We start from the raw sequence: 16,633 nt of genomic DNA on the forward strand, positions 1-16,633 counted from the left end.
TGTTTTGTGTCTTTTTTTTTTGAGACAGGGTTTCTCTATGTAATAGTCCTGGCTGTCCTGTAGACCAGTCTGGCCTTGAACTCACATATCTGCTTGCCCCTGCCTCCTGAGTGCTAGGATTAAAGCATTCGCCACAATACCCATCTTGATTTTGGTTGGTTGGTTGGTTGGTTGGTTTTTTGAAATGGTTTCTCTGCATAGACCTGGCTGTCCTGGAACTCACTCTGTGAGGCTCGCTTTAAACTCAGAGATTTGCCTGCATCTGCTTCCTGAGTGCTAGGATTAAAGTCATGCACCATCGTGCCTGGCCCCTCAATTTCCTACATAAGCTAGTTTCTTAAATGGCATTGCTCTGGAAGGGCTCTCAAAAGTAACTTTCCTTTTCCAACCTGGGCTGGTTCACCCCTCCTTAGGCAACCTGATGGTCTCCCACTCCTGGGAGGTCACCATATTAATGCCAGTCTTAGTATGGACACCGATTGTCATAGCACATTACAACCCAGAATTCCTGGACTCAAGAGGTCCTCCTGTCTTAGTCTCCTGAGTAGCTGGGACTACAGGTGTGAGCCACCGCTCCCAGCAAAAGTAACTTTCATGTTTGCAGATGGGAAAATTGAGCCAAGTGTGAAACTTAGCTCCCCAGCTCCCTGGGGACCTGTTTGGTCCTTAAAGGCTTTGGGCTTCTGGTGGGGTCAGGAGGAATCCACTCCCGGCCTCAGAGATGATGGAGTACACTGCAGACAGGAGTGCAGAAGACAGCGGGGAAGACAAGGAGCCCTGCTCATCCAGAACAGGGAGGGAGGCACCTGAGCAGGCCTGCTTTGCCCACCCTTGTCCTAGAGCCTTCTCCAGGATGGTTCTAGTTGGAAGAGATGTGAGCTTGTTAACAGGCCTGAGGGCAGTGCAGGTGGCTCAACAAGAGGCCAACTCAGACAGTTCAGATGTGGGGGCTGAAACCTGGGTGCTTGTGTCCTTCCTGTTCCCGAGATACCCACTCACAGCCAGTTTTCTGTCTCTGGAGGCCCTGCTCATCTCGTGACCAATAGATCATTTCTGTACCCAGCATTCTCTGCTACCACAGGACCTGTGGATGCCTCTCTCCTAGCCCCTGCCCCTGTCTGCTTCTCTGTTCACTCCCTCTGCTCCTGCCATGGTCTTTGTCTTTTGTGCCTCAGAACTCAGAGTTCCTGAGGGCCCGTGCCATTGCAGGGTGAGCATATATCACAGTCACAGGATATACCTGGATGTGTGCACAGCTCACTGAGTGCCAGACATGCCATAGTAACACAGTGTTCTGTTCCCACCTGTGTGGAGACGATTTCAAGGGAGACTGTAGATGTGTCAAATGAGAGCCAGGCAGAAGTGGCAAGAGCTAAGAAATGGGAGACAGGTCTCGGTACACCCCAGGCAGATGCTGTAGGAGGCAGCATGTTCCTTCCGTGAGGGGCCTTTGGAGACAGCTGAGTGAATAGCAAAGAGGCTCATTTGGCAGTAGCTGGAACAGGTTGTAGAAAAGACTAAGCTGGTGAGTCAGAGCCATTCACCTGCCTGAGCAAGTTCTGGACCCAGGGAGTCAAGGCTAGCAGAAACCACTGCACTATCCATGCTGTCCTCTAGGGGGTGCTAAACAAGACCTTGCTGGCTGGAGGTGGGGGTGCGTGGTGGCCAGATGGGCTTGGTCAGTACCCTGGACAGCTCTGAGTGCAGCTGCTGGGGAGGGGTTCTCATTTTGCAGCCTTCCTTCAGAGATCCCATGGAGGTTTGGTGACTATTTGCCAACCCAAGGTTCCAAGGGTGGGCAGCACTACATACTGTTTAGGAATGGTCATGGGCAGGGATTTGGTAGTGGCTTCCTGTGTGGGCAGAGCATAGGGAGGCTGAGGAGAGCTTGTTTCTCTGGTATGGCTAAGCTACAGCTGTATGAGGGCTTGTTGCTCCCTTCATTACTATGGTCAGTGGAACCCCGGGATCAGCCTGTAGAGGATTGGCTTAGCTGGGAGACACCACCTCCAGAGTGCCTGGTGATTGTGAGAACAAGATCCCATTGATTATTGATACATTTGACCAGCCTTTGTTTAATCTATTACATGGAGGTACCCTAGTGCTGTGTGGGATTGCTGCACAGACAGCAGCCTTGATGCCCTCAAGTCTCCATACTCACTCACTCACTGGTGACTACAACCGTCCATAGCCCTCACCTGGTGATGGCAGCAGCCTGGGTACCCTACACCTGAAGTACATCACCTGCCTTAGTCCCCACGGTGACCTGCAGAACTGGTAAGAGGCAGCCCAGAGCTGTCAGAGAGCTTGTCCAGGGGAGAACAGCTGGCCCCAGGAAGCCAGTCCTTGTCTGGAGATGTAGCTGGCTGCCTTTCTGCACCTGGAGCATTGAGGTTTCCTAGTCTGATGCATCTCTTCCTTCTCTGAAATCATGGCTTTAGGGATTGGAGCAGGATGCCCTTCACCCACATGTCCCTTCTACAGTCACACTCCACCCCCAGGACTCAAATGCTCATATAACTAGAGGGCATACTGTGGGTGGTAAGGCCAGGATGGTGTGGCCCACCCATAGAGTCACCGCCACTGGGGAAGGGCCTGTGTGACTGTGCAGGAAGCACAAGAACCACTCCAGGAGGCGAAGGACTTCCCTATTAGGCAGGGGAGGGATAAACAGTCAGTGTTTCTCTGACAGACAGGCTGAAGGTTAACCACAGGAAGTCATCAATAAAACTACCTAGCTAGGTGAGTAGTGCCCAACCCCAGTTCCCAATCATATACAACCTCAAGAGTATGACCTCATCTAGACTCGGGTCTGTGTATATATAATTAGTTAAAACTTTTGAGATTAGATCATCTTGGATTTAGGTCCTACCCCAAGTTGACTACTAACTGTTGTCCGTATAAGAAGAGGAAAGGATGCAGCAACTCAGGGAGGAGGCAGGCAGGATAAGATGAGAGAGGCAGCCACATACCACAGAGATTAGAAGGGTGGGATGGTGTCCCTAGAGCCTGTGAGGAGGAGAGCATGCTGGCCATTCTGGCAGGCAGCTTGGAGGTGGCTGGAGCCTAGATGTGCTTCAGTGAACAGAGTGAGTGCTGTGTGGGTCTATATGGAAGAGCCTTCCCTGCCCCTGCTGGTTTTTTTTTTCAGTTTTTCCTGACTCTCTGCACCCTGTCTCCACCTTGAGAGACCTCTGAGGTTCTCCAACCCCTGTAACTGGCCCATCTCCTCACTAAACTTCTCAGCAGGCAAGTGTATTAGCCTCCTGGTGCCGTACAAAGAAGCACACACACTAGCTGGCCTCAAACAGCAGAAATGGACTCCTGGATCTCCTCAGACAGTTACCACCTGTCTTAGCTCCCACCTTACACAGGTCACTGTAGTGCTGCCCCGTGCTCCAGGCCTGCAGTTACCAGCCGCAGGCACAGGGCTGCTGTGAGAGGTAAAACAAGTTGTGCCACAGCACATCCGCTCACTTCAAACCTAGCCCAGTCCAAGAGCGGTCCATCCGTCCACTCTCCCTGTAGCAGGAGGCCGCTTGTTCATGCCCAGCTGCCCAGACTCGAAATAATCACACAGAAACTATAGTAATTAAATCACTGCTTGCCTATTAACTTTAGTTTCTTATTGGCTAGCTCTTATATCTTAATTTAACCCATTTCCATTATTTTATATTTTACCATGAGGCTTGTGGCCTACTGGCAAGGTTTCATCTGACGACTTGCGTCTTTCTCCTCTGGCAGCTCCATGGCGGCTCCCAACATTCAATTTAATCTTCCCCACCTAGCTCTACTCTACCCTACCTATCACAGGCCAAGCCATCTTTTTTTATTCATTAACCAAGAAAAGCAACACATATAGAAGGACTTCCCATACCACCTCCCTTCCTCTCTTCCTTTCTTCCTCTCTTCCTTTCTTCTAGACACATCTCACTATGTACTCTTGGATAGCTTAGAACTCACTGAGACCCACCTGCCTCTGCTTCCCAAAAACTGGGATTAAAGCTGTGCCTCCACCCCAGGACATTCCTTCTCCTTTCTGAAGGAGGCTTTAGTTACTCCGGGTCCCAGAGCTGGACACCACGTTGTGTCCTACAGAGGTCAGGCTCTGTGGTGTTTGAGGTGATGAAGTGTGTGTGGGAGGAGCACCCAAGAGTACACATGCATCTGCACGTATCAGTGTGAGCATTTCAGTCAGGTACTGAGCATGTGTGCACATGGACATACGTGCTGCTTGGGAAGCTGACCAAGGATAGCCTTAGCAATGCCATCACGTCACCATGGAAGCATAGTCTGGGCTTAAAGTCACAAGTGCCTCAAACGTAGCATCTATAAAACAGGAAATGGACCTTTCAGACACTGGGAAGGAATGTAGAGATGACCTAGGTGCTATGTGTGTCAGTGTCACCAAGCCCCTCCCACTCGCCTGTTTGGCTCTTCTTAAACCTTAGTGAATACAAGAGGCAAGACTGGAGTTGGTTTGTTGTTAGAGCAGCTTTGTAAGTCCCACACATCTGAAGGGACAGGTAGCATATTCACAGAATTGTACAGAAGCCACCTTCCAGATATGGTATATAAATATTATGTATGGCTGCAGGTGTCCTCGTTTTTCTGTTGCTGTGGTAAAATCACAACAAGCAACTTAAGGGAGAAAAGGTTGACTTCAGCTCACAGTTCCAGGGTACAGTCCATCCTAGGAGGAAGTCAGGACTGCAAGAGCTCGAATCACCTACTCACATCTCATCCACAGCTAAGAGCAGAGAGAAATGAATGCATACATGCTTAGTGCTCATATAACTTCTGTCCTCATACACAGGCCAGGACCCAAACCTAAGGAGTGGTGCCACCCACAGTGGACTGAGTCTTCTCGCAGTATTAACGTTAATCAAGACAGCTCCCACAGACGTGCCCACAAGCCAGGTTACTCTAGATAAGCTCTCATTGAGTCTTTCTTCCCAGGGTGAATCAGATTGTGTCAAGTTCACAATTAAACTGACTACACAGAGGGTCCATATATTTTCCTATGTTTTGAGTGTGTTACAAGTAGAAATTACAGCTGGGTGGTGGTGGTACATGCCTTTAGTCCCAGTCAGGAGGCAGAGACAGGCACATCTCTGTGAGTTTAAAGTAGAAATCACTAGTTTGTATAGTTGCTACCACCTGTAGAATGTGCCATTGCCCTCCCTCCAGCCCTTGGGAATCAACAATCGGCTTTTGAACCCTGGGTTTGCCTCTTTTGGACATTTTTATTAATGGGATCACATGATTTGCAGCCTTTTGTATCTGACTTCTGTCACTTAACATGTCCTCAGGGCTCATCTACCTTTCAGCCAGTATCAGTGTCTTATTCCTCTTTATGGCTGGAGATTGTTCAATGGGATGAATGTACCATGTTTGTTTTCCCATGTGCTGATGAACGCCTTTTGGTGATTGTGTATAAGTAGTGTCCAGACTCTGTGAGGAAGTAGGTTTTCCTCTGCTGTGCCTCTGTGCCTCCCTTTAGACTTTTTATCTATGAGGAACTGCTACACTGTTTCCGCCCCCACTAGCTGTATGTGAGGGCTCCAGTTTCTGCATTAGGCTTGGTGCTTTCTGTCTGGTTTTGGTTTGTGTTTCCTGACTATTTGTGTTGTTAAGCAACCTTTAGGCACTCACTGGCCCTGTGTACGTCTTCTGTGGAGACATGACTATTCAAGCCTTTGGACCATTTGTGAACGTGTCATTGGTCTGTTGTTGAGATGTAGACATTCTCTTTATCTTTTGGATACAAATTCCTAACATCAGATATTACTGGCAAGTTTTCTCTTGCATTATACAAGCTCTTTTAACTTTCTTTCTGCAAAACACGTGTTATAAATTTTCATTAAATCCAGCTTCTCTGTCTTTTGTGATGAATGTTTTTGCTGGTTTCCTGCTAAAGGATGCACTTGTAGCTTCCCATTTCCACCCACTTCTGCCTCATAAGGGACCACATCCCATCTTCCTTGTAGGCACTCTGTCTACATGTATTACACACGTAAGTGACAAGGTACCCCTTCCCCATGAGGAGACATTGGTCACCCCTAAGATCAGATCAAGCCCCCGGGTGCCTTTTTAAACAATCTTAGCAGTTCCAGTGTCACATGTATAAACCATGTCTAATCCAAGCTCATAAACCTATCCCTGCATTTTCTTCTGAGTTTTAGCATTTATATCAGGGAATGTATTACTAATGAGCTGTCAATAACAGCCAGTGAGACAGTCATGTCCATTAGGGAGTTTGTGGCCCTGTGTGTTGCTGGGGCCCCTGCCAAAACTTCCGCTGCCTCGTCTGCTTCTCTGTCATTCTAACTGAGTAAGATCACAGTTGGTTCCTGTTCCTCGGTTTCTCTATATGTGACTAACATCCTCCCAGTCTTTGTCTGTTTCCCCTCCTCACTTCCATATCCAGACTGATCTCAGACACACGGCTCTCCCCTTGGCTTAGCTTCCCAGATGCTGAGAGTACAGCTCTAAGACACCACATCTGTCTACAGGTGACTCTAAGAACATTGTCCTGCTGTCTTGCCTAGCAGAGCCCTGAATCCATGGACTCCTGTCTCACACACACACACACACACACACACACACACACACACACACACACGCTTGTCTCACATATGTACAGAAAAGTCACATGATCATAGACATCCTGACCAGTGCTTAAGCCCAGTAATGGGCAACAGTTCTCAGTTTTCCTAGTCATAGGCTGATCTCAGAACACACAATTCCACCCCAGCATCTCTGGGTGTCTCTCCAGGCAGCCTGTGCCTGTGGGCCTCTGCAGTAAAGTAGACAGTAACACTTAAAAGTAGCTATAACACAGCATTGCTCACCTGGGAGGCTGAGTCACGTCCAGTAGCTGGAATATTGAGAAGAGTGATAGCCCAAAGCAGGGCATACACGGTCTAGGTGGGTTCTGAAGAGAACATTCAGACGACAGCCTGAAGGAGACTGTGAGTCATGTGTGTTCCTGTATATACATGGTATCTGCCAGCACCACTTCAGACATGGCTGCCCCCACTCTTACAGATCAGTAGTCTAGCACCAGGCCCACCCAACAGGAAAGGATGCTTGTATGGTTCTTCTCAGCTATCTCAACTTCTTCCTTTCTGTCTCTACACTGTCCCAAGTGTCTGTAGTCTGGTAGTCAGCTATCACCTTGAGTGAGCTGCACCCAGTACCCTGTGCGGTTTCCTCTCTTACAGAATGTGGAGTGCTCCATTCTACCAGTTTAAGGATCAGGTGCAGACAAAGATAGGGTCCAGAAGGTCTGCTCAGCCTTGGCATTCCCTGTGGGCCTCCTCCTTAGCCACAGCATGTACATGTCAGCCCCAGCAGGTTCTGTGAGTGGCCCTCTTTGTTGCCTTACAGGTCCAGATCAAGCCCTACTCTTCCCTGCCCCATTTGAAAGCATCAATGACTAAGTCAGAGCAGCTGAACCCTCCTCACCTCTCTGTTCCCGGGGTCTTCAACCCTGTACCCTCAGTCCTATCTCAGAAACAAACCTGAGTGATATCTGGACTTTGGAGCCTTGTAGAGCATACCCAGTACTTAGCACAGTCAGAGTTAACTGTCTTCCCAAGGCAGACAGGGACCAGCTGTCCTCAGAGGCTGGAGCTTTTCGTGGCAGTAAAACTTTTCCTTGCAGTGCAACTCAGAGCGAGACTTCTCACTGGCTTGGGTAGTTCTGGGTTTCTCTTCACTTTTTTTAAAAAAAATTACGTTTATTTGGGTCAGGCAGGGTGGCACATGTCTTTAACCCCAGAATTTGGGAAGCAGAGGCGGCGGATCTGTGTGAGTTCAAGGTTAGCCTGGTCTGCATAGTGAGCCAGAAGTACACAGATAGACCCTCTCTCTCAAAAATTCTTTTTCTTTTTTTTTGGGGGGGGGGCAGGGAAGCATGTGTTCCATGGCATGCATGTGGAGGTCAGAGGGCAACTTTCAGGAGTCAGTTCTACCTTCTACCATGTGGGTCCTAGGGATTGAACTCAAGTTACCAGGCTTGGTGACAAGGGCCCTATCCACGAGCAATCTTGCTGGAACTTTCTTTACTTTTCTGTTTTGGTGGTGGTTGTTTTCTTTTTTTATATTATTTGTTTTATTGGTGTTTTAGCCTATATGTATAAATGTGTGAGGGTGCTGAATCCTGGAGTTAAAGACAGTGTGAGTTGCCATATGGGTGCTGGGAATTGAACCCGGGTTTTCTAGAAGAGCAGTCAGTGCTCTTAACTGCTGAGCCATCTCTCCTGCCCCGGTGGTGGTTGTTTTCAAAGAGACTTTTTTTGAAATAGCCCAGGCTGAACTGGAATTCATAATCTCTCTGCTTCTGCTGGAATTACAGGCATGAACACCAAGCCCAGCTGATCTGCACTGTTTCCATCTTAAGTTTTTGACAATTTTGTACATGTGCACAATGAATTTTAGTTGTCTTCACCCCCTTGATATTACAGTATCTCATCTTTGCTCCATCCCACTGAATCCCAGCAAGGCCCCCACCTTCATGGCTTTTGTGTGCATGGTGCCCAGTGCATTTAATTAGGGTTGCTTGCATGAGTGGGAAATTTTTTACTGGAGCATGGGCAAATTATCATTGGCTACACCACTGAAGAAAGTGACAGCTGACAGCCCCTCCCCAAGCCACCATTTGCAGCCAGAGGCCCCCTGAGCCCTTCCCCCAGTCTTGAACAACTTTGTGTAATGACTATGGCTGCAATGAGTTCATGAACACAATGGCATTGTGTGTCCAGAGGACAGTTTTCTACAACACACCTCTCCATCTTCAGGCTTTATGTTCTCTTTGTCCCCAGTTCCACAGTGTTCCTTGAGCCTTGAATGGGGCACACTGGGTATGTTCCATTTAGGGCAAGCATACCACCTATCATTCTTTATGTTTAATTCAAGAATTTGCACATACAGAATGTGCATGGGTCATAAGCACCACTGTGGCGGGCTCATGGCAAGTGACTAGACCTTTGGGAACAGTGCCAGTTCTGGAAACAGAATTTTCTTAGCCCCTAGTAAACCTGTGTGTCTCAAGAACACCTTAAGCCCTAAGCAAACAGAGGGCAATGCCAGATGACCTGTCTGTTATTCTGCACCCTATTATGTTGAGAGAGGGTCTATCCTTTGAAGCAGCTAGGCAGCTAGCAAGTCCCACATCCTGTTGTCTCTGCCCTCTACAGTGTTGGGATTACAGGCATGCATGCAGCCACACATGGCTTTACATGGCTTCCAGGGTTCTGAATTAAGATCCTTGTGCTTGCACAACAAGCACTCTTACCTGCTTAGTCATCTCCCAGGCCAGGGTATACCCTTTCTTCAGCTGGTGGCCAGCTGGATGGTTTCTACCTTCTGGCTTTGTGTGATACAGGGAGGTATGAGATTCCAACTTGCTTTCGTTTTTGTTGTTGTTTACAGATGTTTGGGCTCTTTTGCAATAACGTATGAATTGTAGCATCCATGTGCTGCTCCTACAAAATAAAAACACTAGAAATTTGCTGGTCCTGCAGGCTTCTTTGGGATTATTGTTGTCTTCACAGTGTTGAGTCTAACCTGTGAAGAGGATGCTTTTCCAGTTGTGTAGGTCTTTAGTTTCTTTTGGTTCTGTGGTCCTCAGTTTTCACCTCTGGTCAAATGGATTCCTGTTTGTTCTGACAAATGCTTTTATAAACGCAACCAGTTTCCTTTTTGTGCTCTTCAGCTTAGTGTGTTGATTTTGTGTTCCGAAGCTTTGCTGAATTCATTTAATTAAGCCTAAGAGCTTTAAGGAAAATTCTTTAGAATTTTCTATATAAAGATTATGTTCTCAACAAAATAAAATGATTTTTACTTTTTCTTTTCCAGTTTGGATGCCTTTTATTATTTTTTTCTTGCCTAATTATTGTGCCTGGAACAAACAGTACAGAACTGCACAGAAGCAGGAAAGTAGGCACCCAGCACTGGTGTGAGGCGCACTTGTAATGCCTATAGGAGGCTAGAAATGCAAGTCAGTACCGTCCCTGCCTATGCTGTGACCTTGTCTCAAAAAATAAATAAACAAACAAAAGAAAAGAAAGAAGAGGCGAGGTGTGGCAGTGCTCACCTTTAACCCCAGCACTCAGGAGGCAAAGTAAGGCTGATCAAGTGAGTTCAAGTTTAAGGCTAGCCTGGTCTATAAAGGAAGTTCAGGTCAGCCAGAGACCCTGTCATAAAGACAGGGAGGAAGAAGAAGAGAAAAGGAGGAAAATGGGCATCTTGGGAAAGCTCAGCCCTAGGATAGATAGGAGTCAAAATAGGTGATTTGTGCTTTTGATACTTATACTTAAAGAGAAAACTCAGGGCTCGCTTCACTTCCTTCAGAAGGCTTGGGGCTCATAGAGCCTCAGTGCAGATTTAGGAGGCTGTGGTGTCCTAAAGTGACACAGAAAGAGCCAGCCTCAAGGCTGAACACCTTTCCTGTTCTGTCCTCTGAGCCTCTTCTCTATGTTGACCACACATCAACCTGTTTTCCCCCTCCCCTGTAGAAGAAAAGCCGCAACGAGACCTATGGACAAGGCAGTGGCGTGGAGATCCTGGAGAACCGGCCCTACACAGATGGTCCTGGTGGCTCTGGGCAGTACACCCACAAGGTGTATCATGTGGGCATGCACATCCCTGGCTGGTTCCGTGCCATCTTGCCCAAGGCAGCCTTGCGGGTGGTGGAGGAGTCCTGGAATGCCTACCCCTACACCAGAACCAGGTGTGCCTACCTCTACCTCCTCAGCATGCCATCTGCTAGGGGAACTCCACAGCGTGTGTCCAGGAATTCTCCTGGCAGGCTCAACCCCCTGCACCCCTACAAGCATAAAACTCTGCCTCACACATGTCCCCTAATGGTTCACAGGCGGTCACAGGCAGGAAAGGGACAGATGTCCCTGTATGCCTGCCTCCAAGAAATGGCAATTAAAGTCATGAAAGCAGGGACTGAGCAAGGACAGGCATCTAGGAAAGTTCAGGGAATGAACATTCTCTAAGTTCCCATGAACAGGGACAGCCTGCTGGGAAGAAGTGTGAACTGAAGGTAAACCAGATGGTCCAAAATCTCCCAACTCTGGGACTCTAAAGCTTCTGTAGCATTGTTAATACATCCCTTGGTAAGCAGGGTTTTTCTCCCCAGCAGAGGATCTTCACTCTTTTCTCCTCAGTGCTAGCTCTCACTGAGCAAGAGTACTCCCCTTTAGCTTCCCAGGGCTTCCTCCCCACAAACACCAAATTCTGAGAGCTAGTTTAAGATTTCTGAGAGTACTTCTCTATTCCAGAAAGGAGCTGTTCTGTTTTCAGAGTGGGCTTCTTACTGGTGTCATGTACCAGGAATGTCTGCCCAGATCCACTGACTTCATCGCACACTACCATTGTAGCTGTGCATGCATTCCCACCACACCATACTCATATGGATGCCAGATGTGGAAAGCTTCTAGAAGCTACCAAGGAAGTTCAATAGCTCTCATCTCTGTCTCTCTCTCCCACAAGCTGGCTTGGCTATTCTTAGGACAAGTTGGTAATATAGGAAATAGACGTGACTGTCACATCTCAGCTAACTCCACCTATCTTCATTACATTTCTCTTACTGTGAACACCTTGACCAATGCAATTTATAGAAGAGTTTATTGGGGCTTACAGTTTCAGAGGATGAGTCCATGGCCATCACAGTAGGGAGCATGGCAGCAGGCAGGAAGCCATGGTGCTGGAGCAGTAGCTGAGAGCTTACACCTTCTCCACAAACATGAAGCAAAGAGAGACAGCACTAACTGGGAATGGCATGGGCTTCTGAAACTCAAAAGCCCACCCCCAGTGACACACCTCTTCTAACCAGGCCATACCTCCTAATCCTTCCCAAAAAGTTCCATCAACTAGGGACCAAGTATTCACATATATGAGCCTGTGGGGACCATTCTCATGTAATCAACCACACCACCTACCCACTTTACTTTGTTTCCAGCATGATCCAACAGACTGCTAGCTAGTGACAACCCCTCCAGGGTTCAGTCCCAATGAATGTTCTTTCTCTCAGGTTCACCTGTCCCTTTGTGGAGAAGTTCTCCATTGACATTGAGACCTTTTATAAGACCGATACTGGGGAAAACAATGATGTGTTCAGCCTGTCTCCTGTGGAAAAGAACCAGCTGATAACAGGTGAGCATGACGGCTGAAGCCCAGCCGGCAGCATTGCCACCCCAGGCCACCCTAACTCTGCCCCTCTGCCCTTGCCTGATCTCATCCTGAGAGTACGTTGAAGTCTTAGGTGGGGGTGGGATGGGGCACAGAGTGAGGCAGGACAGGCTTCCATGTCCTGGATGTGCATGCCAGTCCATCGGCTTTCTCCTCCCTATACATGCGCATGTGGACTCTTGTGAATGACTGGCCCACATCGTGGTGTCTGTGGCTGGAGTGATGGTGGCCTTTGCTGCTCTGCTCTCCAGCTGACGTCACTGTGCAGGAGGCGGTCTTCCTTTGTTAAGCTTTTTTGTTTTAGACAGAGTATTACTCTGTAGTTCTGACTGGCCTAGAACTCACAGAGGTCTGACTGTCTCTGCCTCCCGAGTACTAGGATTAAAAGTATACACCACTGTGCCCAGCTAAATCTTTTAAAAGAGAAATCAGAGTTGGAAATTTTCATGTGAAATTTCCCCAGTTCTTAAACATTGATAAAATGTCTAACAAAATGGCAAATAAAACACATCTGAGGGCCTAACACGGTTCTGCAAGCCTCTTGTAGATGGTAGTCTCTGGCCCAGGTCTACTTGCTTAGGTGCTATCCAGGAGGCTCATCTAGTGACAAAGGACTTGATTCTCCATCCCATCCACAATAGTCCCCTGTCCTTGGCAAACATCCCAGTGGTTCCTCAAGATCCCACCTCGATCCAACACTGTTTTTCTCCCGTGGCCAAAATGCCACCCTACTCTGGAAAGGTTTCTCAGTCTTGTCTATCCCTCCCTACCCTGTATTCTTCATGGGAATTATTTTCCCATTGTCTCCTTGATTCACTGCCCCATTTACCTCTACACATGGACCGTGGTATGTCAAGCTGACTTCAGAAAAAAACTACAAGAACCAGGCCAGGTAGTACAGGCTGTTATTGAAGCTGCTTACGGGGAGATGGGAGGATCATAAATTCAAAGCCACCTGGACAACTTAGTTTATGACCTTGTCTTGAAATAGAAAGTAAAAATAGGGTTGATGATATAGCTTAGTGATAGAGCATTTATCTAGCATGTATGAGGCCCTTAGGTTCAGTCCCAGTGTCACACACACTAAAGAGAACAGGAAAGGCTCTGGGCTGGCAGTCAGGGAGTCACCAGAAACCTCGTCCTATTCACACACCATCATACATGATGAGTCCTGGAAAGGGTGAATAGGATTTGGGCAAACGTGACCACTCGCAGGGTGTCCCCTTAGACATCATCGACATCGTCAAGGACCCTGTGCCTCCTAACGAGTATAAGCCTGAAGAAGACCCCAAGCTGTTCCAGTCAATCAAGACTCATCGGGGGCCCCTCTCTGACAACTGGATTCAGGAGTACAAGAAGCGGCTCCTCCCCATCATGTGTGCCTACAAGCTCTGCAAGGTGGAATTCCGATACTGGGGCATGCAGTCCAAGATAGAGAGATTCATCCATGACACAGGTGAGTGTGTGCAGGGCTGGGGTACGCCTGCCTGTCTGCCTTCATTCTCCATGTGCTGGCTGTGTACTTAGAGTTTTCTCCTAGGAGGTGACTCTGTATTAAGTTCTCTAGAGAAATGGGATTGATATACTGAGAGAGAGAAAATAAACAGGATTTATCAGAGTAGTGTGGGCTGTGGTTCAAGTACTCTAATAATGGCCGCCTCCTGATGAAAAGTCCAAGAATCTAGTAGTTTGGTCCATGAGGCTGGTTTTCTTACCTGGTCTTTAGCATACACTGGAACCCAGAAAAAGTAGGCTTTAATGCCGATGAAGAAATAGACCTGCCGGTGACAGCGAGGGTAGGCAGGAAAAGAGCAAAGCTTCTTCTTCGCTGCCGTTTATATAGGCTGCCACCAGAAGGTGTGTCCCAGATTTAGGGTGAGTCTTCCTACCTCAAACATCCAATCCAGAAAAATCTCTCACAGATGTGCCCAGCTGCTTGGGCTTTAGTTAATTCCAGGTGTAGTCAAGTTGACAATAAGAACAGCTACCACAGACCCCTAAGCCTGTTTCCAGCTCCCTTTCCCCACTCTATCTTGGCCATCTGTGACCAGTGTGCCTGCTGTCCATGCTGATGCCTCATGCATTGCCCAAACATTCCAGACCTGGCTGGTGTCTGATAATGTAGTCTGCACCCCATTGAAGCCAGACAGTCCCCCTTTGCCACTGGGGCTCCTGGCTCCCAGGCTTATTCCTCTACCTAAGGAGGTCCAGACCCTAGCTGGTCCTTAGCTCTGCTTTTTCACAGGCTGGAAATTCCAGATGGCAGAGTGGTTCAGATATAGTGCCCTTCACACCCACATGACCTTCCCAGGAACAGGTGGACTAACAGATGCTGGGAGCTCCCAGCCAAGGAAGGCTGTCCCAAGGCTCCCCTTCTCCATTTTCCTTGAAGCCCTAGACTCGTGACCCCACAGTAACATCCAGGAAGACACCTTGGGACACCACAAACAAGGAAAAGTTACTTTATGCATGAATAGAGCCACATCATTGACAACATGTACCACCCTCATCACATTGATTCATGACTACCCATGATGGGACACTGTTGCCCTGTTGATACACTGTGATTACCCATGATGGGGCACTGTTGCCCTGTTGATACACTGTGATTACCCATGATGGGGCACTGTTGCCCTGTTAATACACTGTGATTACCCATGATGGGGCACTGTTGCCCTGTTTATACACTGTGATTACCCATGATGGGGCACTGTTGCCCTGTTTGTACACTATGATTACCCATGATGGGGCACTGTTGCCATGTTTATACACTCATGACTACCCGTGATGGGGCACTGTTGCCCTGTTTGTACACTATGATTACCCATGATGGGGCACTGTTGCCCTGTTTTTAGAAGATGGAACCAAGACCCCCACATAAACTGAACCCAGAACAGATACTCTTTGCACTGGCAGTGGAAGTATCGGTAGACAGCCCCATGCAGTATGGATGCTAGAGATTGTGGAAGGTACCTGTGCCTTCAGCAGCACACTAGGCTTTGAGTACAGAGCCTCCCACCTGGAAAGGCAGTGATGATGTGTGCACAACAGCCTTGATGGTGTTGTACACCATGGGACAGTTTCACCAGCTCCATCCCAGGAGCAGCATCTCAGATACATCCTCTCCTGTTCCTTTTCTAGCAGGCCCCTGCGGTGTCCATGACAGTTCAGTGAAGGTGGCAGGATAGAGCACATCCCTACAGTCTGCCTATCTAACCCATGGTAGCTGGGATTGACCGAAACAGCCTCTCTACTACCTCCCCACATCCCTGACTCTGTCTAAAACAGGAGCACAGGCCTCATCTCGCAGGCAGCAACTGTGGTGCCACCCTGGCCCTTTCCCAGCTGTCCTACCCTTTACTGTAGTCTGCCCTGTATGACCTGCTTGGGGGGTCCCTGGTCCTGGAGATAGTGGTTCCCAGGCTCTATGGCCCCCATTCCCCCACCATCCCTATGTAACCCCTGAGTTTCTGACAAAACCCAGACTCCTCAGCTTTCTGAAGTCTGGTCTCCTCAGAAAGGAGCGTGGGGGCACAGTTGTTAGGATAGCTGTGACATGCCATCCCCACACTGCCATAGCAGTCACCGTTGCCTCTCTGAGTCGCACTTTGCTTATCTGTGAGGTGGGTGTAATAGTACCAGTTCTGCAGAGCTCCTGTGGGGTGACTCTCGGGGTACAGAGCTGCAGGCAGACATGACCCAGCCCTCTCTGAGCATGGTGAACATCGTTGTACTGACAAGTGATCTTAAAGAAATAACTCCCAAAACTTAAGCTGCTCCCTCTGTGCCTCTACAGTAGTGAAATGTGCCATCCATCCCTTCCAGCCAGCCCACGAGGAAAACATTCCATGTTAGGTTAGAGTAGACTGTCAGCCCAAAAGACAGGCCCAGAAAAGGAAACTGAGACTCACTCTTGATACCTCCCTCAAGTGTAAACTAGGAATACAGTCAATCGAGGCTGAAGGACAGTACCATTCTGCTCCATGGGTGAGCAGAGGTCTCCACAGCTAGCCTCTCAGAGTGACTACGAACCAGGAAAAGGGGCATGGGGATGGGAGGAGAAAGGGGCAAGGCCTGAGGAATGCTGCTCAGAGTTCTCTGAGGAAGCAGAGGATGTGTGCCCTGAGAACCAGCCATCACTCCTCAAGGATGTCCTCTGGAGAAACTCATGTACATTTAAGGAATGTTCAGGACCACAAAATAGAAAAATTAGTCAGGCAGTGATAACACATAGCTTTAATCCCAGCACTCAGAAAGCTAGAGGCAGGTGGATCTCTGTGAGTTGAAGGCCAGCCTGGTCTACATTATACAGATGAGCCAAAGACCAACTAGCAGGAAAAGAACTAAAAAGTCTTTCAAATGTATCAATAGCCGGGCAGTGGTGGCACACGCCTTTAATCCCAGTACTCGGGAGGCAGAGGAAGGA

The 16,633-nt window shown here is 48.4% G+C and overlaps 1 protein-coding gene across 12 annotated transcripts in view; it reads left to right on the forward strand.

The window, feature by feature from the left end:
* The window catches only part of Pitpnm2 (phosphatidylinositol transfer protein membrane associated 2), a 137,923-nt gene that overhangs the window by 100,066 nt on the left and 21,224 nt on the right, over nucleotides 1–16,633 (forward strand). For all 12 annotated transcript variants that reach the window (XM_085679091.2, XM_085679107.2, XM_085679097.2 and 9 more), the window contains 3 exons: nucleotides 10,524–10,738; nucleotides 12,050–12,171; nucleotides 13,436–13,663. In XM_085679091.2, coding sequence (XP_085535217.2) covers nucleotides 10,524–10,738; nucleotides 12,050–12,171; nucleotides 13,436–13,663 — 565 coding nt within the window. The remainder of the gene's footprint in view (nucleotides 1–10,523; nucleotides 10,739–12,049; nucleotides 12,172–13,435; nucleotides 13,664–16,633) is intronic.

The sequence above is a fragment of the Myodes glareolus genome, chromosome 2 (assembly GCF_982192425.1).
Source record: "Myodes glareolus chromosome 2, mMyoGla1.1, whole genome shotgun sequence".
Lineage (NCBI taxonomy): Eukaryota > Metazoa > Chordata > Mammalia > Rodentia > Cricetidae > Myodes > Myodes glareolus.